A 20,525-nucleotide genomic window follows, 5' to 3' on the forward strand; every position below is an offset into this window, starting at 1 on the left:
ATCTATCCATAGGGCATTCCCTAGTGACCTCTCCTCGGGCTGTCTGGATGCGAAGTTTTGGCATTTTGCGTTTGGCGTGTGGCAAACAGGTCCACCGATGGTGTCCCCCATCTGTCGAACAGCCGCCTTGTCTCCTGAGCATTGAGCTCCCACTCGTGGGATGCCGATGTCTGTCTGCTGAGCCAATCTGCTTGTATGTTGTCCTTCCCTGGTAGGTGCATGGCTAGCAGGTCTATCTTGAGAGGGATGGCCCATCTCCATATCTCCTGCGCCAGTGTTGAGAGTGGGGCTGACTGTGTGCCCCCCTGCTTGTTGATGTAGAACATCGCAGTGGTTTTGTCTGTTTGTAGCAACACCTTGTGTTTGTACAGTCTTGTTTGAAAGGCTTTCAGTGCAAGGAAGATGGTCTTCAATTCTAGGTAGTTGATGTGCTTTGTCACATCTGCTGGCGTCCACAGTCCCCCTCACCTTGAGCTCCTCCATGTGAGCGCCCCATCCCTTCAGGGATGCGTCTGTGGTGATGGTCACTGTTGGCGTTGGGGGCGTTAGAGGCTTTCCCCTTGTTATGTTCTCCATGGTCCACCATGTCATCTCCTTCTGCACTGCGTGCGTTACAACCACTAGATCCTCCAAACTGCCTGTAGCTTGTGACCATTGTCCCTGTAGCCATTCTTGAATGGGTCTCATGTGGAGTCGTACATTTGGTACCAGGTGGATGCATGATGCCATCATGCCCATTATCTTGCTCGCAGTCCTCACTGTCCGAGCTTGTCCCTTCCGGTAGAGGCGAGTCTCCTTCACCAGTGCCCTCGCCCTCTTCTCGCTGGGGCACACCCTGCCCTGTAAGGTGTTGATCTGTGCTCCCAGGAAGATCTTCACTTGTTCCGGCTCCATTGATGATTTCTTCCAATGGATGGAGAAACCCAGGTTTATGAGCGTGCTTGTCACTGTATGTGCGTGCTGCTTGCATTTCTGGTATGAGTTTGCTTTCACCAGCCAGTCGTCCAGGTAAGGGTATACATGTATTCCTTGCCTTCGTAGGTTCGCTGAGACTGCTGCGAGGCACTTTGTGAATACCCTTGGTGCCGATTTTAGCCCGAAGGCTAGTGTCGTGAACTGGTAGTGGCTCTCTCCGATGGTGAACCTGAGCATGTGCTTGTGCTTTCTGTTCATTGGGATGTGCAGGTAGGCGTCTTTGAGGTCTATTGTGACCATGAAGTCCCCGATCTGCAATTGCGGGAGCACCTCTTGCAGGGAGGTCATTTTGAATTTTTGCGTTCTTATGAATTTGTTCAGGAACCTTAAGTTCAGAATGGGTCTCATTGTCTCGTCTACTTTTGGCACCAGGAAGTACGTTGAGTATATTCCTGTATTTCTTTCCTTGAAGGGTACCCGTTCTATGGCCTGCTTCCGCAGGAGTTCCTTTGCCTCCTCCTGAAGACACTCTAGCTGCTTGCTTGCTAGCGGTTTTCTTTTTGGTTTTCTGCTTGTTGGCTTCCCCTCCAACTCTATGCAGTATCCGAATTGGATGATGTTGAGGATCCATTTGTCTGACGTGATTTCTCTCCATTTCTGGAGGTAAAATCTTAATCTTCCTCCCACTGGTGTCATGTGGTCGTAGGTGTCTAGTTTGTCCTGACCCCTCTGTACGTGCTGCCCCTTGGGATCTTTTCTGTGGGCGGGCACACGTAGTTTTTTTAAGTCACTTAGAGGCGGGCTGCTGCCCCCCTCTTCTATTTTGTCCCCGTCCATTTCTCCCTCGAAAGGACTGGCCTCTTTGTTGGTACTGCCAGGACTGCTTCTGCTGACCATGCTGAGCCTGCGAGTCTGCCTGGTGCGTTTGCTGGAAAGCCTGGTGTGATGTACCTGGCTGGTTTCCGCCTCTCCCGCCGGGCCTCCGTGACGGGGTGCCCCTTTTGTTCCCTCTGAACTGCAATGCTCCCATGGATCTTGCTGTTTCGTTATCTTTTTTCAGTTGACTGAGCGTTTCATCAACTGTTGTTCCGAAAAGCGTGTTGCCGTTGAACGGTGTGTTCAGGATGCTGTGTTGCACCTCCGGTTTGAAACCTGAGATCCTGAGCCAGGCGTGCCTCCTTTCCTTGACACCCATCATCATGAGCCTGCTGGCGGTGTCTGCCCCATCCAGGGCCGTCTTAAGGCAAGAATTTGCCGCGTTTTTTCCTTCTTCAACCAGCTTTTCGGCCTTCTGCCTGGCCTCCTGGGGCAGGTCCTTCACCAACTGCCCCAGCCCTTCCATGATCTGGTACATGTGCCTGTTTATCAGGGCATTGGAATTAGCCATGCGCCAGTGGGTCGCGGCATTCCGTTCGATCCTTCTGCCCACCAGATCCATCCTTTTGCTCTCCCTATCTGGTGGCGGACCGGAGGTAGTGGGTACGTTAGCCCTCCTCCTTGCTGTGGCCGTGATAATGGAGTCTGCGGAGACCGTGCCCTGAATGTAGGCCGGGTCCTTTGTGGAATGTTTGTACTTCTTCTCAGTTCTGGGAGTTACTGCCTTGCATGTTGCGGGTTCCCTGAATGCTTCCTTCCCCTGAGCCAAGACGCTTTCGAGCATTGGAAGGAACTGGCTCCTTGTTTGTGTTGGGAGCAATGTCTCTAGAAGGAAGTCTGCTTTCTGCTTCTCTTCGTCGAGCTTGAGCTTGAAAGCTGCTGCGGCAGATTGTATCACCGAGTTGTAGGCCCCGATGTCGTCCAGCGGCGAGGGCCTCGAGGGGTAAGTGTCGACCACCTCCTCCGGGCTGTCGGTGTCGACATCTATGTAACCTACCTCCTGTAGGTCAGAGGGTGCCGACTCTGTGTCCGTCCTGCTTTCCTCTTCCTCCCCATAGTTGTAACTATCGTAGGGATTCTCGTACTCCTCCTGGTCGTCGACCACCTCGACGTCCTGGTCTTGTTCCTCGGCGACTGCGGTGATCTCTTCTTGCTCCTCGACCGCCTCCACCACCGGTGGCTTGGTTTTGTGAGGGATCGTGAAGGCTTTCATCTTTGCGTCGAAATCTTTCTTCCGCTGCATGATGTTCTCCATTTCGGCCTCGAGGCACCTTCTCTTCTCCTCCATCTCGGCCGCGTGTTCCGCGTCGGATGGGTCGGCCGTTCTTTTCGGCGGATGGCTCGGCGCCGTGCCTTTCGGTGTCGAAGTTTGACGTCTAACCGGATTTTGGGTAACTGGTCGTCGTCGTCAGTTTTGGGTCTTTCTCCCTCGGCGTCGATCGATCCTTCTCGGGGACGATTTTCGACGTTTTCTGCTGATCAGCAGCTCTCGGCGCCGCGGACTCCTTCTCGGAGGATCCGCTGGGCCTGGGAGTAGTCGCGGACGCCGCCTTTTTTGGCGTCGGTGCTTTCGGGGTCTTGCCCTCGATTTTTCTAGACTCAGAGTCTCTCGGGTTCTTGGGGGCCGAAGAGTCTCCTACCTTGTCAGAAGTCTTCGTGTAATCGGTCTCTACGACCGTGTAGCTGTCGTCTTCGGCGGCAGCGTTGTCTTCTTCCTCGGAGAACATCCCCAGCTCGTAGAGGGACGGAGTCGGGGCCTTCCCCTGCAGGGCGGCGTGTGCTACCCTCTGCCTCTCTCTCACACGAAGGGTCTTCGGGGCGAAGGCGGAACAGGCGTTGCAGTCTCCGCTTTCGTGGTTCACCGGTAGGCAAAGGTTGCATACCGGGTGGTGGTCCTTCTGCGCGTACTTGTGGTGGCAGTTACGGCAGAACTTGAACGGCGTGTTGTCCATCATCAAGCGTCCAGGGCCGCCCTGGTCGCGTGTTCGTCGAGGATCTCAATGAAAAACGCTTTCTCCTTGCTGACTGTTCGTCGATGAAGTCCCCTGGAGTCTTCAGATGACTTCTCCTCGTCTTTTCTGTATTTTCTTTCTTCTTTCTCCAAAAATGTCTGGAGCCCAAACGGGAACGATCCAGACCCGACCGCGGAAAAAAAGAATCTGAAGATGGCGCCCAAGAGTGGGAGCTTCCGCAGGAAGCATGCAGACGTCACCGGAAATACACCCAAGGGGCGTGACGCCGACGCCCACCTGGGCTACAAAAAAAAAAAAAAACAAAGAAAAGACTACGAATCCGGACCCAACCCCAAGACCGCGGAATAATGCACAGCATAGTGAATCCAGAAAGATTCACGCTGCAAAACGTTTGTTTTGGAGGCTCGTCTGGAGGACCTTTTTAATGTTGCAGAATGGTCCTTAGATTCTACCTTTAAGTGTTTCTATTTTAAGCCTGTGGTAGACATGGCATCTTTAGTGGTCAACAAGCTTTCAACCACCATAATCCACCCCTCCGGTCCTAACAGAACGAAAAACTTCCTAGCTTTCACATCAAAGTTTCAATTCTATAGCAAGAATGATCCCACTCAGATTTACATCAATTGTCACCCAAATTTGAAGGTCAGAAGTATCTCTTGAATCATTGTCTGGGTAGCAAGCCAAACTTTTGAATTTCTTGTATTTTGTGGATGATATAATGGTTATTTAATGTTGTACGGCCTCAAGGTAGGTTATGGTCACAACTGTTACAGTGTTATAAGACTTCATGAATCTTCTGGGAATCCAGTTTTATTTAGATTGTTATTTGTTCTCGTTAGGAACCAAATCAGCCTAACAGGAACAGCACACAGAGGAAACGGATCTTGGTCACGCCAAAGATAAGGGGTAGGTATGACGACAGAAGAGGGACTATTGTTAGACTGCCAACTGTTCCTATTGGTTACTGATTTCGGGTTTCCTTTTTCCTAGGTTTCATGGAAAAGGTACTTTCACTGTGATGTTTAAAATGGCTGCTGTAAAAATAAAAAGAAAGTAAAGCATAATCCTCAAATAAGAATCCTTAATAGAACTGAACCTTTTTGTTACAAAAACTAGGGCATTTTTCATTCATCACATCACATGAAACTATTAAGAAAAGATGTATGTGGTCCTCCACATCAAGTGAACAAGTTCCTTCGAAGGAGGAATAGACACTCATATCTTTGTCCGAGTCCTTGTCCTCTCAGCTCACATAAACTGGGAACCCTGCACTCACCTTCATGTCCGGCTTGCCCTCCAAGGCCTTGGCAATGGCCTTGGCAGCCTCAACACCCACAGTGTTCCCTTCCAGTCGCAGTGCCTGTAGTTCTTCATATTCCTCTATCTCCTTGATGACTTCATCCGCTAGAGAGAAGGGGGGAAAAGCAATTTAATGTCTTACTGAAAGTATCTGCAATTGTCCCTGAATTCTACGAATGTTTAATGTACCAAGTGCTATACTCTGATGACAACATCATGGGCAATACTACACATCTCCTCTCAATTTTCCAAAACTAACATCCACTTAAAAGTTTGTCCTTGTAATGGACAGATGCCTTTTGGAAGAAATGCAAGTATTAAGTTGGTGTTTTGCTTTAAGGTCATTTCTTTATCTCTCAAAAGTGTTAAAGTTTTTTTTACACACCTCTGAAACAACTCTTCGCCCCTAACCAGTAGCTTTATCACCTACCCCATGCTTCTGTCAAGTATAAGGCTGTTTAACTTTTTAACACCCAAAAATAGAGGTCATAATAGTGGGAGGCTAGTGATCCCTGGATCCCTTCTACTAGCCTATTAACATAAGTGCCCATCCTTGCCCTGTGCCGGGTACCTTGGGTTTTAACTTGAACAAGGATTTCAGTCTTTTGAATACTCTGCAATTGCTCCTTAAGTGGCATTAACAACACCTTTGGAGGGCCTCACAACAAAGTACAGCTCAGGGGGTCTACCAATCCCACCATATACCAACCTTGCCCTTCACTTCCCACCTTCATAAGGCCACATGTGGCCGAGCTACTCCACAAGTTCTGTCCATCACATCATTCCAGTCGTCGTCTTGACTCGTCTGTCGCCTTGCCGATGCCCTTTATACCACTCTTTCGTACCCCCCAATTTAGTGTCACATGCCTTCCTTTGTCTTCTTAGAAGTCTCCATTTCATTTCACTTGTAGCTGTGTCTTCCAATCAGTACTATCTTCGCTATTTCTTTGTCATTTCTCTCACCCATCCTACTCCCCATACCTTTCTCTCAACTCTCAATTATCCCCCTCTGACCCCATTGTTGTCTTTCTCCAATTAATTTCTTACTCTTCCTTCCATCTTACCTGCTCCATTCTCATGTATCTCGTTCTCTCATCTGTGTACCCGCTCCGCAGTTTCCCTCACCCAACACCTCCCTTCTCTCTTAGCAACTTCTTTCTCACCTTTCTCTTATTACATTTCTGTTTTTCGTGCATTTCTTTCCCAATCACTTCTCACAGGAGCCTCCTGCTTTTGCTCAGCTGTGCCCTTCTCCAGCCATGCCTCCTATCTGTCTTCACCTATTTGTTTCAGCTCATTTTGTCTCAATCGTCTCTCACCAATCTTGGTGGTCTTACTAATGTCTAAATCCATAACGCAATAGTTTCCTTTCACTTTTTCTTTTCTCCTTCTCACTGCCACTGTATCACCACATCACCAGTTTCCCCTCTCAAGTGTCTTTCACCTGCCTGTCTTATCACCGCTCTCTCATCTGCCTCTCTTTGTATCTGGACGCCTAGCTCAGGTGTCCCCTTTAAACCGGTCTGCTCGCCTGATCCACTCTCACCTGTCTCTTATGGCGATCTACACTTTTTTCTGACATTATAACAAAGCTTGAATGAAAATTAACTTAATTTAAAAAAATAGCTCAAAATGTGCACTCAATTCTAAATCTACACTTAATCGTAGTGCCCTAGTACTGGTAATATAGATGTAATGGGGTGTAACCATGTAACCCTCAGAACCTGGGTATGTTTGCAAAACAAAAACAGTAGTTCTGCCGGGAGTCACGTATACTTAGTTTCAAATGTACTTAATACGTATCATGAAAATAACAATCATTAATGTAGGGAACACACAAACACATGGACGGTACACAGAGTTCAGGGAATGAGTTCCTTTTTACTCTTGAGAGGAATCAGTTAAATTATATACGGCTGTCCAACATAATAAAGCATGTAGGACTGTGAAACAATTAGTGACTGATCGTGTTTAGTGACATGGTGCTGTACACACAAATAATAACATATATAACATAGAATTGCACAAATGGACGAGATTTTACACAGATGTCCAACATTAGATGTCTAAACCACAGCAGGATAATGTGTTCCTTATTCTAGTTGTGGGGTTGCGTGGACAAGTTGAACTAACAACGTTGACGTTTCAACCCTAAGATGTAGTGCACATACATAAGCATCTATGTCAGGTCTTCATCAGGAAAGTATAAGACAGCCTAATGGAACGGAAGTGTAGCGATTTACTTCCACGTTTCCTACTCGTGGAGGTGTCAGCTGACACCATTCAGGATCGTCTGTTCTATGCAGACGTAATTGTCAAGTCATCACCAGCCGGTGGAATAGGTTTGAGTGCCGCCGTAGCGATCACCAAGAATCGAGAGGATTGGGAGTCCCAATCATCAGAAAAGGTACTAGAGGCAATAAAGTCACTTAATGAAATATGAAATATGTGTGGAATCTTCAACAGCTCAGACGGGCCACAAATGTCATATTCTGTTTTGTCCCAAGCTATACCATCGGGTATAGGAACAGCTGTGATGTTTACTGCTGACAAATCTTTGTCCACGATGGGATGATTTGTGTGGCTTGAGGAGTAAGTTGACTTTCTTACTTGCTGAGTCCATTCATACTTCTCTTACATTTATCAGCATACCCAGAGGTATTACCAGAGCTAACCAAAGTAGAAGAAAAAATTGTCCCAACACAATCCATATTTCATTCCATGGTGAAACCAGATACGTTTTTTCCAGGTGATGAAAAAAAAATCAGTTGCTTGTTCTTTGAAAGTTCTTTTGGCTGGCGTTGTTTCAGGTTCGCTTGAATCCTCAGAAAACGTATCAAAGTTAATGAAATAGCCAGATGCAGTTCTGTGAATGGGTGAAATTGCATCCGGATTTGTTGAAATCACTGGAAACACTTGATCACTTGTTACTTCATTGTAGACAGGTGCTTAAGGACGAACTGTTATTAGGGTCTCAAGAGGTACGAGTTCATAGCTTTGTTGCATAATCCTTTTCTCACTGCAGATTCTTCAATGGTGAGGAGTCTAACAGTTTGAACCTCTTGGATTGTAGCTAGAGTGTGTCTGCTACATTGTCGGAGTCCATTTGGCCTACTGCTTAGTATCGGCCACAGAATGTGGTTTGATCAGGTCGATGGACACAAACCTGTTCTCCTTTTTACCAGCAAGGGGCAGAAGTAAAACTGTTCTTGATCTGTGGATTGCTAGGACAGGTACTGGTTGTAAGAAGGCCCAAATTCCTTCTGGTCTGCGATCTTTTATCCGACTCGATAACCAAACTTTGGGATCCAGATAGGCCTTGCTGGGACGTTGTTTTTCCCCCAGTGGGGGTTGGATTCAGGAACACGTTGCTTTTTTTTCGCTCTTAGTTCATTTAAGTCCTGTAAAACAGCCAAGCGATCTTTGATATCAAATTGTTTTGTATCCACCACAGCTGTATGACAATCAAGGTCCGGAATCAACATTCTTATCCCAAATAGGACCTCATATGGAGTGATACCCCCTAGAGAACTTCTTGGCAAGTTGTTAAGAGCAGGTTGAACCCCAATTAGATGTTTGATCCACTTGTCACCCAAACCTAATACCCTAGCTGTTTTAGACTGCTTTATGTCCCGTTTTTTTCTTTCCACAACAGAATTTCCCTCAGGATGGAATGGAGCAGAGTACCACAATGCAACGCCCAAACTGGCCATGGCTTCTTTGTAAGCTCGAGAGCTAAACACAGGGCCCTGGTCAGAATGTAGTGTGCCTATTGCGTATGTGCCGATAAAGACTCGCAAATCTTTTATAACAGTTCGAGCGTCAGCCGAGCACAAGGCCACATCCAAAGGAACCTTGAACACGAGTCCACTGCGACCTAGATATATTTATAGTTACTATCCCTTTGTAAGGGACCGCAGTGGTCCAGGTAAACGTAAGCTAATGGTTCATCTGAAATTAACAGGGGCATCTGCGCAGGACGTTTCACAGTAGAGACTTTCATCTTCTGGCATATTTCACAATCCAAAACAAAGTTTCTGCTCTGTTTCCTAATGCCGGGCCACCAGTATCGTTGTTTTAATATTGACACTGTGGCGGAAACAACTGCATGAGCAAAGGCAAGCCCTTCATGTGCTGCTAGGATTAGTCCTAATCTATGTTCCATGTTTGGAATTACCCTATCCCCCACTCCAGGGATTTGAGCAAACAGAACATGATTTGTATGAGTTATATATGAGTATTTGAGTGGAAACCATTTAGGTAACGTACTACCGCTGCCTTTGCTTGTAGCATTGACAGCCAGTCATTTTTTCACTGTATTTTCGTTTTTGAATGAGTGATTGCAGCTACGGAAGCAGATTGCACAGCCCCTTTCGCTGCTCCATCAGCCAATGAATTCCCTTCAACGTGTTTGCCATCACGTTGATGACTCAGCGTGTGTATCATGTGAGTGTTTTGTAGTCCATTTCGCAAATGAACTACTTGTTCCCAAAGCGTTTTATGCATGATTGTGCCACCTTTTGCATCTTTGAAACCATTTTGAAGCCAATTCTGTAAATATTCATTATATGATTGCACACAGTAGAAAGAATCGCACACTACGAGTGTATGGAATTTGTGATCCGTATTTTCAAGTGCCATTATGAATGCTTGTAGTTCAGCTTGCTGAGCTGTACAATCTCCTAGAGATTGCATTTTCATGACCACAGCTCTGAATTTGACATCGCGCATACGACCTTTAACGATCGCGCATGCAGCACTATAGGCTTGTGTAGCGTGTTGTGCTAATCCGTAAGTATAAATAATACATTCATACTGGTCTAGAGGCAGAATTTCAGTAGGCAGAGGACATTCTTGTTGGTATTGCAGGAATGCTTGTATTTTTAAATAAGGATCAAAAACGTATTCAACATCAGTCGCACTAAGAGAATTAACCCATTGTATCCATCTTGGATGTAAAGCTTTAGCATTTGGAATGCTCGCTTTTGTCACTGCCTCTAAGGCAGGTACAGGACTTACGACCATTATGCATTTCTCCTGTGCTAGGGATCTTTTTGCTACAGCGGTTTGAACTGCCGTCAGAATATTTTCTGTAGAAGTGAATTTAATTTCTGCTTGTGTATGCAAATGTGATTTGTATGCAATTGGTACTTTTTCACCTCCGTTAAAAGTAGGTGAATTCGCATTGACCCGGAATAATTCGGATCACCAAGTTGCGTACGTTTACGCGTGTTTGTAAATGTTTAGTTGCTAACATGTCAGTTTGAAGTAAACGCAAAATTTCTGTGTGTTCTTTTTTCCAATTAATGATTTTAAAATCAGGTTTGATTAATTCGTAGAGAGGTTTAACCCTTTCTACGTAGTTTAGAATGCAAGTTCTTCCAAAATTCAGGAAGCATAGAATCAATTGTAAATTCTTCCACGGTTTTGAGGGTTGGAGCAGCGCACACTTTTCTAAAAAGTTGGCTGCCAGGCTTTTTCCTTCACTTGATAGTTCATATCCTAGAAATAGGATGTTGAGATGGGCAATTCTTGATTTCTTAAAATTGAATTTATACCCTTCAGAGGCGAAGCCCAGTATAATGGTGTTTACCCTGTTCAAGTGCCTATCCAGCTCATCGTCTGTCAGATAGCTATCATCAACATATGACAATGCCTCATCATCATAGATTTCTAGTAACTCCGTTACCCTTGCTGAGAACAACCCAGGACTATCCTTGAATCCTTGAGGGAGACTACAGAAATGACGCTGTGTACCCATTATTGAGAAAGCGGTCAAATACCTACTTTCAGGTGCAATATTTTGACAAAAGAAACCGTTAGAAATATCCAATGTGGTTTTATATTTGTTACGCACGTTATTCATTAATGCTGTACTGTGTGCATTTTGCACTGCAAATGTTTTGCAACAAGTCTTTAAGTGACTGTAATCCAAAACTAGACGATATGTATTGTCTGGCTTGGAAACAGGAAACAAAGGATTGTTCATTGATGAGGTGCATGTTTCAATCACCTCTTAGTATTCAAGATGATTTAAGACCTCCCGAACCGTTTTTTTAGCTTCTTGATTAACTGGGTAATGCCTTTGTGCAGTTGGTTGCTTTTTTAACTGGATTTTGTGGTGAGGTGAGTCCTCATCCCATTCTACATGATTTTTTGTATAATGCTTGGGCGCCCATTTCCTGGCATAAGTATATTTTAAAAGTATTGGAATATGGTTGGAGAAGGCTGGCATAATGAGGTCTTCGCCATGTGGGTACTCCCTGAAAAATTCTGGTGGCCAGTCCTGTTCTGCTAGAAGTATATCATAGCCATTTGAAAGTCGCTCCCAAAAGAGTGCTTTCACTTTTCTTGGTATGTCTCCCTCCATCCGGAGTGTTATTTCATATAACCTATGTGGAGAGCTAACCCTGGTGACTGCAGTTTCAACTTCAATGTCTTCATTCAAGTCCACTGTCTTCAGAAGTCCCTTCAGGTTCTGGCTAGCTGTCCAACATTGTCTGAGCCCATTCTCCATTCTTGAGTTGTGTCCTCAAAATCCTCGGCATGTCTGATTTGTAGACCTGCTACCTTTTTGGTGAAATTAGGTTTTGGCTTACTTTTCTGAACGTGTTGATCGTCTTTGGACTTCACACGTTCTTCCTTGTTTTCTGACCGTCCTCTTCTTTCGGATGTCTGTGACGATATCTGAAAAGTACGAGGGGAACGTACATCAGTATCTTGATACCTGTCAGGTTTTCTCAAATTACCCCTATTCCTGAGGTTATACCTCCTTTCAGAGGGTTCCTTTTGAGGAGACCTACCTCGGGAATGAGAATGTTACTCTTTGGAAAGTTGTTTTCTAAAACCACTCCTACCTCTTCTAAAAAAAGTGGGAGAATAGCAAAGACCTGTTCAGGACTTTCGGACAGTTGTGGTTTAATTGTATAATTCCACTTATCTTTGTAAATAACTAAGTAATTCATCATCCAACGTTGCTTCAATGTCAGGGTCAGGTGTGTTGCCGGCTAAGCCGACCATGTTGCTCCTGGTCTACCTAGTGGACCGAGCCTGGTAATGTGATTTAAATGTTTTAGGGCGCCTTTAAACCAGAGCTCATGCTCCTGGTATGTGAGTGGAATTTCTATGTCCTCAAAAGGAATATATTCCTCTGATGGATCATCTTCCTTGTAGAAGTGAAACAAATATGTTACTGGATTGGATTCTGGGAATACTATCCATGAATAGAATACCTCTGTCTGGTGATATTCACGTGCCTGTCACAAAAACTGCTCTACCACCTCTTGATGTTAGGCCATGTTTTATACGTTTTAGATTGATGGCTCCCCTTAAATTTGGAGGAATCATTACAGCATTGTTGGACTTGGCCCTCTTGGCAGGGTCATCCCTGAACCTTTTGTGGGAGAGCCCACCCCAGTCTTTGGTCCAGCCGCCAGGTACAGGCCTGGGCCTGGTAGGTCAGTGCCAGGATGACATACCGGACCTGACAGGAGGGAGAGTGGACCAAGCACCTGGGGCTACTGCCCCCCGCTCTCTGAGGCCACAGAGGTTTGGGAGCCCTGAGAGGCATGAGGCCTGGGTCTCAGCCCTGACTACTGTCAGTGGCCACTGTGATTTGATGACTATCTGTTGGGACACACCTGTGAGCAAGTTAAGGTTAGAGGCTGCACAGGTGGTGTCCACAGAGGAAGAGAAGGGTGCCCCATGGATTAGCTGGGTGGACCCTGAGAGTATGGACAGAGGATTTGAAATAGGTTCAGATTGGCGTAGAACTGGAATGTGCCCCTGCTGTTGCGGGCCGGGTCCATGTTCTATCGCCCAAAGCAGGGAAGCCCATCACAGTAGTGATTGGTCTACCCTGCGTTTTGGCTGGAAGGGGGCTGTGTTGGACTTGGCCCTCTTGGCAGGGTCATCCCTGAACCTTTTGACTTCCGCCAATACTCTCTCTGACCTGTTTTTGTTGGTTCTCTGGGCACTTTACCACTGCTGACCAGTGCTAAAGTGCATATGCTCTCCCAATGTAAAATAGAACTGTGATTGATTTCCATGATTGGTTCATTGGATTTACTGTCAGTCCCCAGTAAAGTGCACCAGGAGTGCCAGGGCTTGTAAATGCCAATACTGCTAGTGGGCCTGCAGCGCTGGTTGCGCCACCCACAGAAGCAGCCTTTTAAAATGTATCTAGGGTCTGCCATTGCAGAACCTGCGTGCAGTCTGGTACTGTCATGCTGGTTGGGCAAGTGCACACACTTGCCAGCCCCTAAACCTTCCCGTAACTTCATATTAGTCACCCATATGGTAGGCCCAAGGGCAGGGTGCATTGTAAGTGTAAGGTAGGACATGCTCTGATGTGTGTGGCATGTCCTAATAGTGAATTACAGCCAAATTTGTTTTTCACTATTGTAAGGCTACCTGTTCTCTTAGGCCAAGATGGGCTGCTGGAATTATTACACTCTATAATCCCAGCAGGCTCAAGGAACATGGTGGAAAATAAAGTTTAGTATGCCTGAACTCAGAATAATAAAATACTTATTTTAGTAAAGTTTATTTTAATATCCTGTGTTTGCAAATGCTACTTTTAGAAAGCTAGCATTTGCTTCCCTAACCATTCAGCCTGCCTCTGCTAGGATGTATATCTGACTGTCTGGGTTATGCGAGTGACAGGGCTGGGGGATGACAGGTCGTAAATGCAAGGATTACACCTTGGTGGGAGGTGGGAGTGCCCCTGGACTCTGAATAGGGCTGTGCTCTGCCACCACAATGCTGGCTCCGCCCCCTGGGGAGCGACTGATGACTCAGCCGGCACCTGGTCCAGGAAGGGCGAAGCACTGTCAACAAGGTACTCCTGGCTGCCCCTGTCCACACAATGCTGGCTCCACCTCCTGTGGAGCGTCTGATGTGCCTGCCCCTCACACTGAAAGAAGAGACCAGAATACACCCAACAAAGTGCTCAGAGACTGAAAGAAGTTATGCAGAGGCCCCCCTGGCCTGCAAGAACAAAGAAAATGCTGTATAAAAGTAGGAGCCCTGCTCCTTGTAAATCAGGATCCTGTTTCCCACAACAAACCTCTGCCCAACTAGAAGGAGAAGACGACGCTGGAAGGACTGGCCTGCTGCTTGCCTTGCTGAGGAAGTAGAGGAGAAGACCAAGAAGGACTTTGCTGACTTGTGCTAGAAACTTTCTCCAAGGGCTTGTCTGAGCTTGCCCCCTGACCTGAACCCCAGGACTAGTGGGTTCTCTTTGCTTTGGCTCGTCTGTGATTGAGCTGTGTGTTTCCTCCCGCCGGAGGCAAGACTGCGCCCCCCTCGCCCCCTCCTAGAACTGTGTCACTAGGGAGCTTGCCTGCCCTTTCACCCGTTGAGAGCCTCGCTCTGCCTGAGCCGCTCTCTGCCCCTCGGGTCAGGCCGCCTGCTCCTCTGCCACTATTTGCTACAGGAGGACTTGGAGGGTGTATCTGCCCCCTCCCGCCGGAATCCTGGTCTCCTGAGCGCACATCCATAGCCTGGACGGCCGCCCGTGCGTTGTGATCGCACCCGGCCGCCCCGCTGTGCCCTCTGACCTGTGGAGAGGCCGCGCCGCATACCCAAAGGACTCGCCACCTCTACTGGCCGTATTGGAGGTCTCCGTGCCGCGCCCCGCCTTCGGAAGCATCCTGCCATTCTTCAGATCCCAAGGTGCGTCTGCGCTTCCAAGTGCACCAAGAGCCTGACCCGTCCCCTGCATCGAGGGACATTTGCCAACTCGTGGGGTCAGTGTGCCTCAAGCAAGAAATCGACAACGGGCTCGGGCCCGCACCGTTCTTATTTCCCCGTCAGCCTGTAACTGTGTACTAAGGTCTTTCCTGTGCCTTGGCCCAAGGGGCCTCCCATCCCTCCCTGCTCCTTACTGCAGAGAGCCCCCACCTCCAGAAAAGGCCCTGGGTTCCTCGAGGCGCCTGCTTGCTGCTCCTCAGCTCAGCCCCCACCTCCGGAAAAGGCCCAGGGTTTCTTGAGGCCCCTCTCTGGTCTCCATTCAACCCACACCGCGAGATGCGTGAGTCGCGGTAGGGTCTTGCTCCTTTTCACCGGGGAAAGGGTACAGAAGCGCTAAGAAGCGGCCAGGGAGTCCTAAAGAGGCCTCAAGGGACTAAGAACATTTTAAAGAGACGAAAAGTAAGAAACCGCTTACAATACAGAAGATAACTTGCCTATTTACAACCTTGTGGCTTAGAAAAACGCTATTAATGGTCTTGTGATAAATACTTGCCTGCATATATATTTTTACATAAAGAGAACGTATTTTTATATAAGCACAGCCTAGTGTCCATTTGTGGGGGGATTGGTATGTTTACTGTGTGTGTTATTACAAATGCTTAACTCAGAAACGCCTGGAGAATAGCCTTGGCTGCTCACGCCACGCTATGCCTAAATAAGGGCAATGTGAATTGAACCTATATAAGGGCATGAATCGGGAAATTTATACGGAATCTAAATCAATACACAACAGTCTCGCAATGGCTTTTTTCCCCATCCGAGCTGTACTGGTAAAAGTATTTTGCCCATTGCCTTACATTTAAGCAGAGGCAGTTGTAGGCGGGAGGCTGGAAATATAAAGCTATTTTCGGGTTAAAAAAAACAGAAAACAGAAATCTCCCGCTTGAATCTGATTAGTTTGGCATGTATGCCTGAGCCTGGATATTTCACGCTCACCCATGTACAGCGCTCTGAAGCCGTTTTCGGTGAAGGCGGTGCTAAATAAAACAACAAATAAAATAATACACAAAAGAGAGACTGCAGGAATACACAGCACACCGAGCATTCAGGAGTCGGGGAGTCTAGAGGATGAAACCTCTTGAAAAAGAGCTGTGAAGGTGCTGCAAGGAGATATGTAGTGCTACGTGAACCCAATCATAAGTAAACTAAAAATAAAATACAGTGTGTGCAGCAGCACAAATAGGGAAATGAGAGGTCCATAGGTCCTTTGCAGCAGCCGGCACTCTTGTTAAAAAGAAATTACTCCCTAGATACCCCCTCCAAAAAAATGCGAAAACACAAGAGGCCCAGAAGACTGAGAGCAGCAACACAAGGGAGGTGCGGGGGAAGTACGGTGGGAGAGGAGCGTGCAAATGATGCAGACATGCACTCTTGGAGAGAGCATGTCAAACTTTTACTCAAGCTGATTAATGCAGCAGCCCTCAGTTATGGTTTCCGCATCCTAATTGTGAGCGTCTCTTTGCGTTTGAACCGCAATTACATAGTTCCAGTGGCCCAAATTTTATATCACTGCATCGAAGCTCCATGTATTCCTAGGAGAAGCAGCACTGCAAGAAATATTTGAATGACTGTGTCTGTAGTTAGCATGTGGTTGATGTGTATACAAGCCAACATTTTAAAAGTGGAAATTGGGAGACTGTAAATAAAATTGGGAGAAAATATTTTGCCCATTGCCTTACATTGAAGCAGAGGCAGTTGCAGGCAGGAGGCTGGTAAAATATTAGGTCAAAGTTGCATGTATGCCCGAGCCTGGTGATTTCACGCTCACCTATGTACAGCGCTCTGAAGGAGTGGGGTGAAGTTTAAGGGGTGGCAAGGTGAGGGGGAAGAAGAAAGAAAGGGAGAAAGTGATTTGGAAATGAAAGGGGGCGGGAAGAGTGTAAAAAAAAAAAGCAAACGTTTTTAGAGACAGACAGGATAGAGAAGGGACGGCATGGCACAAAATATTAAAAAATGGTGAAAGGCACCAAATTACTATAAATAACAGGCAGTGAGGGGGAGGCAGACCCCCCTGATCACAGGATGTGCTCTGTGCCTGCTTACATGAAGTGCTAAGAAACGGCTTGGAGCCGGAGGCGCTTCCTTCATAGCCCGGGACTGGAACTTGTTTTTCTAACCCTTGGGTGGAATCTAGCAATCTACTAACTGGAACATTATGGAATCAAGCCATGTGCACAAATTGCAGCATTCCGCAATCTAGCAATGTTCAATGAATGGGACATTATGGTATAAAGCCAGGTAATAATCGGTGAATAATGAAACGTGGCAAGTAAGCTTATTGTAGAATTATGGAATCTAACACTGTATTAGTTCATATCAACTTCCTCCAGAGAGCCTTGCTCCAATATTCTAATGCATTTCACTTTAGCACATTAAAACCACACCTGTTCACTTTCCCAAGCTGGTTATCTGCAATCATCTCTGACCCAAGCAGTAGCATTTTGCATTTGCACATTGCCTTTTCATGGGAGATGGGAATCCTCTTTCACACCTTGCCGGTTGTTTGCTACCCATTTTCGAAGGTTTATTGCATAATCCCCTCTCCCCCACCCCCCATCTTTTGCCTGCAAAATCTGGGTTCGAGTCAAGAGCATCATGATGAGAGGACTGAGGGCCCAGGGCTTCTGAGGAATGAGTGAGTGATAACAGAACCCCCCCCCCCTCCCACAGGACGAGATAGAGCAGCGACTGAGCCCCCTAGTGGCAAAACACACATCAGCACTACCCTGTAGTCTCAAGATAACACTCTAGTCAAGTGATTAGTATTACTGGTATTCAAGAAGGATGAATGATAGAGCAGCCCTGCGGTCAGTGCTGATCCTTCTATGCCAAGGGAACTGAACTGATGTGTTGGAGATGGAGATGACGCGACTAGCAAGAAGGCGGTGTGCCTTTCACACAGACTGTTGGTTTTTAAGTGAATAGTGAGCAGCAGAATGTGCTGCAATTGGAGTTGTTTTATTGACCTGTGAGGGAAACAAAATTCAAGAGTTGTGTGTCTTTCACACAGATGAACTGTTAGTTTGAACACAAAAGAAGGTGAACAACTGAGATGTGCTGCAATTTGAGCAGATATTTTCTGAGCTAGGGACTGAACAGAGACACCTGTTGATGATGCTTTTATTTTTCAGCGGGCAACTCATATTAATTTGGCTGCCTAAGTAGTAGAAGTTCCAGTTTTACCATTGGAGACATTGGGAGCATTCAAAAGCTTGATTCATTTTTTTGTGCAGCCATTCAACAAGTATCCAGATATGTATTTTTGTGCTTTCAATTTAGCACCGGAGGTATTGCTTTTACATGTATTTGGGAAATGCAGTCTTCTTTTAATTATGACGTAGTTTTAGATGGTTTGCTTTCAATTGAGAAATGACATAATTGTGTCTTTCAGTTGAGACTTGCTTTGACATATGCTTTTGTGATTTGTTGCCTTTGCCTCAAAATTGTAAAGCGCTCTGATATCCTTCGGGATCAAGTTCGCGCTATATAAAACTTTATAAATAAATAAATAAAATAAATTATTACGGAGTGTGGCTGAATTTGAAATGAAATCTCAGATCTTGCAGATGTAAACCTGACCTCAAGGATGACGAGACAGAGCAGCCCTGCGCCTGCAGATTTAATGTGTCTGTCTCACGAATTATCAGAGATTTCATCTAATCTCATCTGCAATGCGTGGTGCGCTCTGCGCTGTGTATAGTTACGCTGATCAGGAGAACGGACAGGGGGCCTCTGAGGAATGACGATACCCCCTCCCCCGTCCGGCCACAGTGCCGAGAGCAGAGAGAGCCCTGCCTGGTAAATCTGTCACGCACTGACCCGTGAGGATAAACTTACTACTGTGGTGCCCTAAAATGAGACTCAGACAGAGCAGCCCTGGGGCACTGCCTGCATTTACTGTGATAAAATCACAGTAATCAGACTGCAGATAAACCAGGATGCTCACTGACTCAGGAAGGATGAGGAGACAGAGCAGCCCTGCAGATGCTATTGCGTGTGAAATTATATTGTTCAGAGATGACTCATGTGGTAGTATAAAACACTTACTTTAACTAGTACTAGATGAGTTCAGAGACTCTTCCTGGTCCGTGACCGTCCGGCAGCTGCAGGCTGCACCTGTAAAGGCTATATGGCTGCATGAACAATATTTAACAAGTGACAGAGCTAGCTTTGGTGCTATCCATAGATAGCTTTTGATTACCTGGAATAGTCCTTTATAAATTGAGTTTTGGTTAGAATGGGAATACTGAAGCTGGGTAGAGCTACTACACCGACAACCAATGGCCCAAGTTAAAGTGAACTGAGCAAACTCCACAATATCCCCACTGACAAAAGGAATGAGGTAGAGTGGCCCACTCTCTCCAATGCTTTTTGCGGTAGCACTAGAACAGCTGGCTGCACGATTTTGGGAGAGAAGCTGACAAGGCAGACCCCACTGTGGGATAGTGACACCTTAGTGAACGTGGAGCGGCTAGAAGTTTTTTCTAACTGGAATATGATCGGAATCTCCACACTGGGAGACATCTGGGAAAAGGCTGGCCGGATGTCCTTTCAAAGGCTCAGACAGAATACCAACTGGTAGACACAGAAGTGTTCCATTACCTACAAATAAGGCACAAACTAGCTGTCTCTATCCATAAAGTCACAACAATAGAGGAATCCTCACCACTAGAAGGCAGGGTACTCGAGAGAACCGCTCAATACAAAAAGCAATCTCCCTGATCAACAAGAAAACAAGTTAGTTACTTACCTGTAACTTTGGTTCCCAAGTATTGGTAACTTTAATAGATTCCCATGCTTTGTATCATTCCCCGTGGTCGGAATGGGAGCCTCGGTAATATAAAAAATTCCATAGCAGTAGGTACAAAAGAGAAAGAAAGGCCTAGGCCTCATCTCATTTTGTAGCACATCCACCTCTTTGTGTAAAAGAGACCAAAAGAAATTGCAACAACCTATCAGAGAAGCCTCACCCCATAGAACCTTCCTGAGAGAGCCTCAGAGCCTCAGATTTTCGTAGCCGTTGTGTAATAGCAACCACATTTGTACAAGGCTGAGCTTTCCCAGGAGAGGAGGGTGGGCGCATGGGAATCTATGAAAGTTACCAATACTGGGGAACCAAAGTTACAGGTAAGTAACTTGTTTTTTTGCCCCAGTATTGGAACTTTCATAGATTCCCATGCTTTGTATCAGAGTAGCTAGCAGTAAGCCATAAAAGCACATTTTGTTACATGAATATCACTACATGTTATCATACTTGATACTTGATGAGACCGCCCTCATCGCCGCCACCGATGACATCCGAGCCCTGATGGACAATGGAGAAACAGCGGCCCTCATCCTCCTAGACCTCTCCGCGGCATTCGACACGGTCTGCCACCGCACCCTAGTACGGCGCCTCAGCAACATCGGAATCCAGGACAAGGCGCTGGAATGGATCATCTCCTTCCTCGACGGAAGAACACAGAGAGTCCGCCTACCACCGTACAAGTCAGAGGCCTCCAAAGTCATCTGCGGCGTCCCCCAAGGATCATCTCTGAGCCCCACCCTCTTCAACGTCTACATGAGCCCCCTCGCGGCCATCGTACGCAAACACAACCTCAGCATAATCTCCTACGCCGACGACACCCAGCTGATCCTCTCCCTGACCAACGACCCCGCCGCCGCCAGAGCCAACCTACACGAAGGGATGAAAGAGGTAGCCGAGTGGAT

At 46.6% G+C, this 20,525-nt stretch overlaps 1 protein-coding gene across 1 annotated transcript in view; it reads right to left on the reverse strand.

Annotated features, from left to right (window-relative positions):
• The window catches only part of RANGAP1 (Ran GTPase activating protein 1), a 430,024-nt gene that overhangs the window by 365,315 nt on the left and 44,184 nt on the right, over positions 1–20,525 (reverse strand). The window contains exon 3 of the mRNA XM_078683025.1: positions 5,041–5,168. Within this exon, the coding sequence (XP_078539151.1) occupies positions 5,041–5,168 (128 nt within the window). The remainder of the gene's footprint in view (positions 1–5,040; positions 5,169–20,525) is intronic.

Source organism: Lissotriton helveticus, chromosome 1_1, assembly GCF_964261635.1.
Source record: "Lissotriton helveticus chromosome 1_1, aLisHel1.1, whole genome shotgun sequence".
NCBI lineage: Eukaryota > Metazoa > Chordata > Amphibia > Caudata > Salamandridae > Lissotriton > Lissotriton helveticus.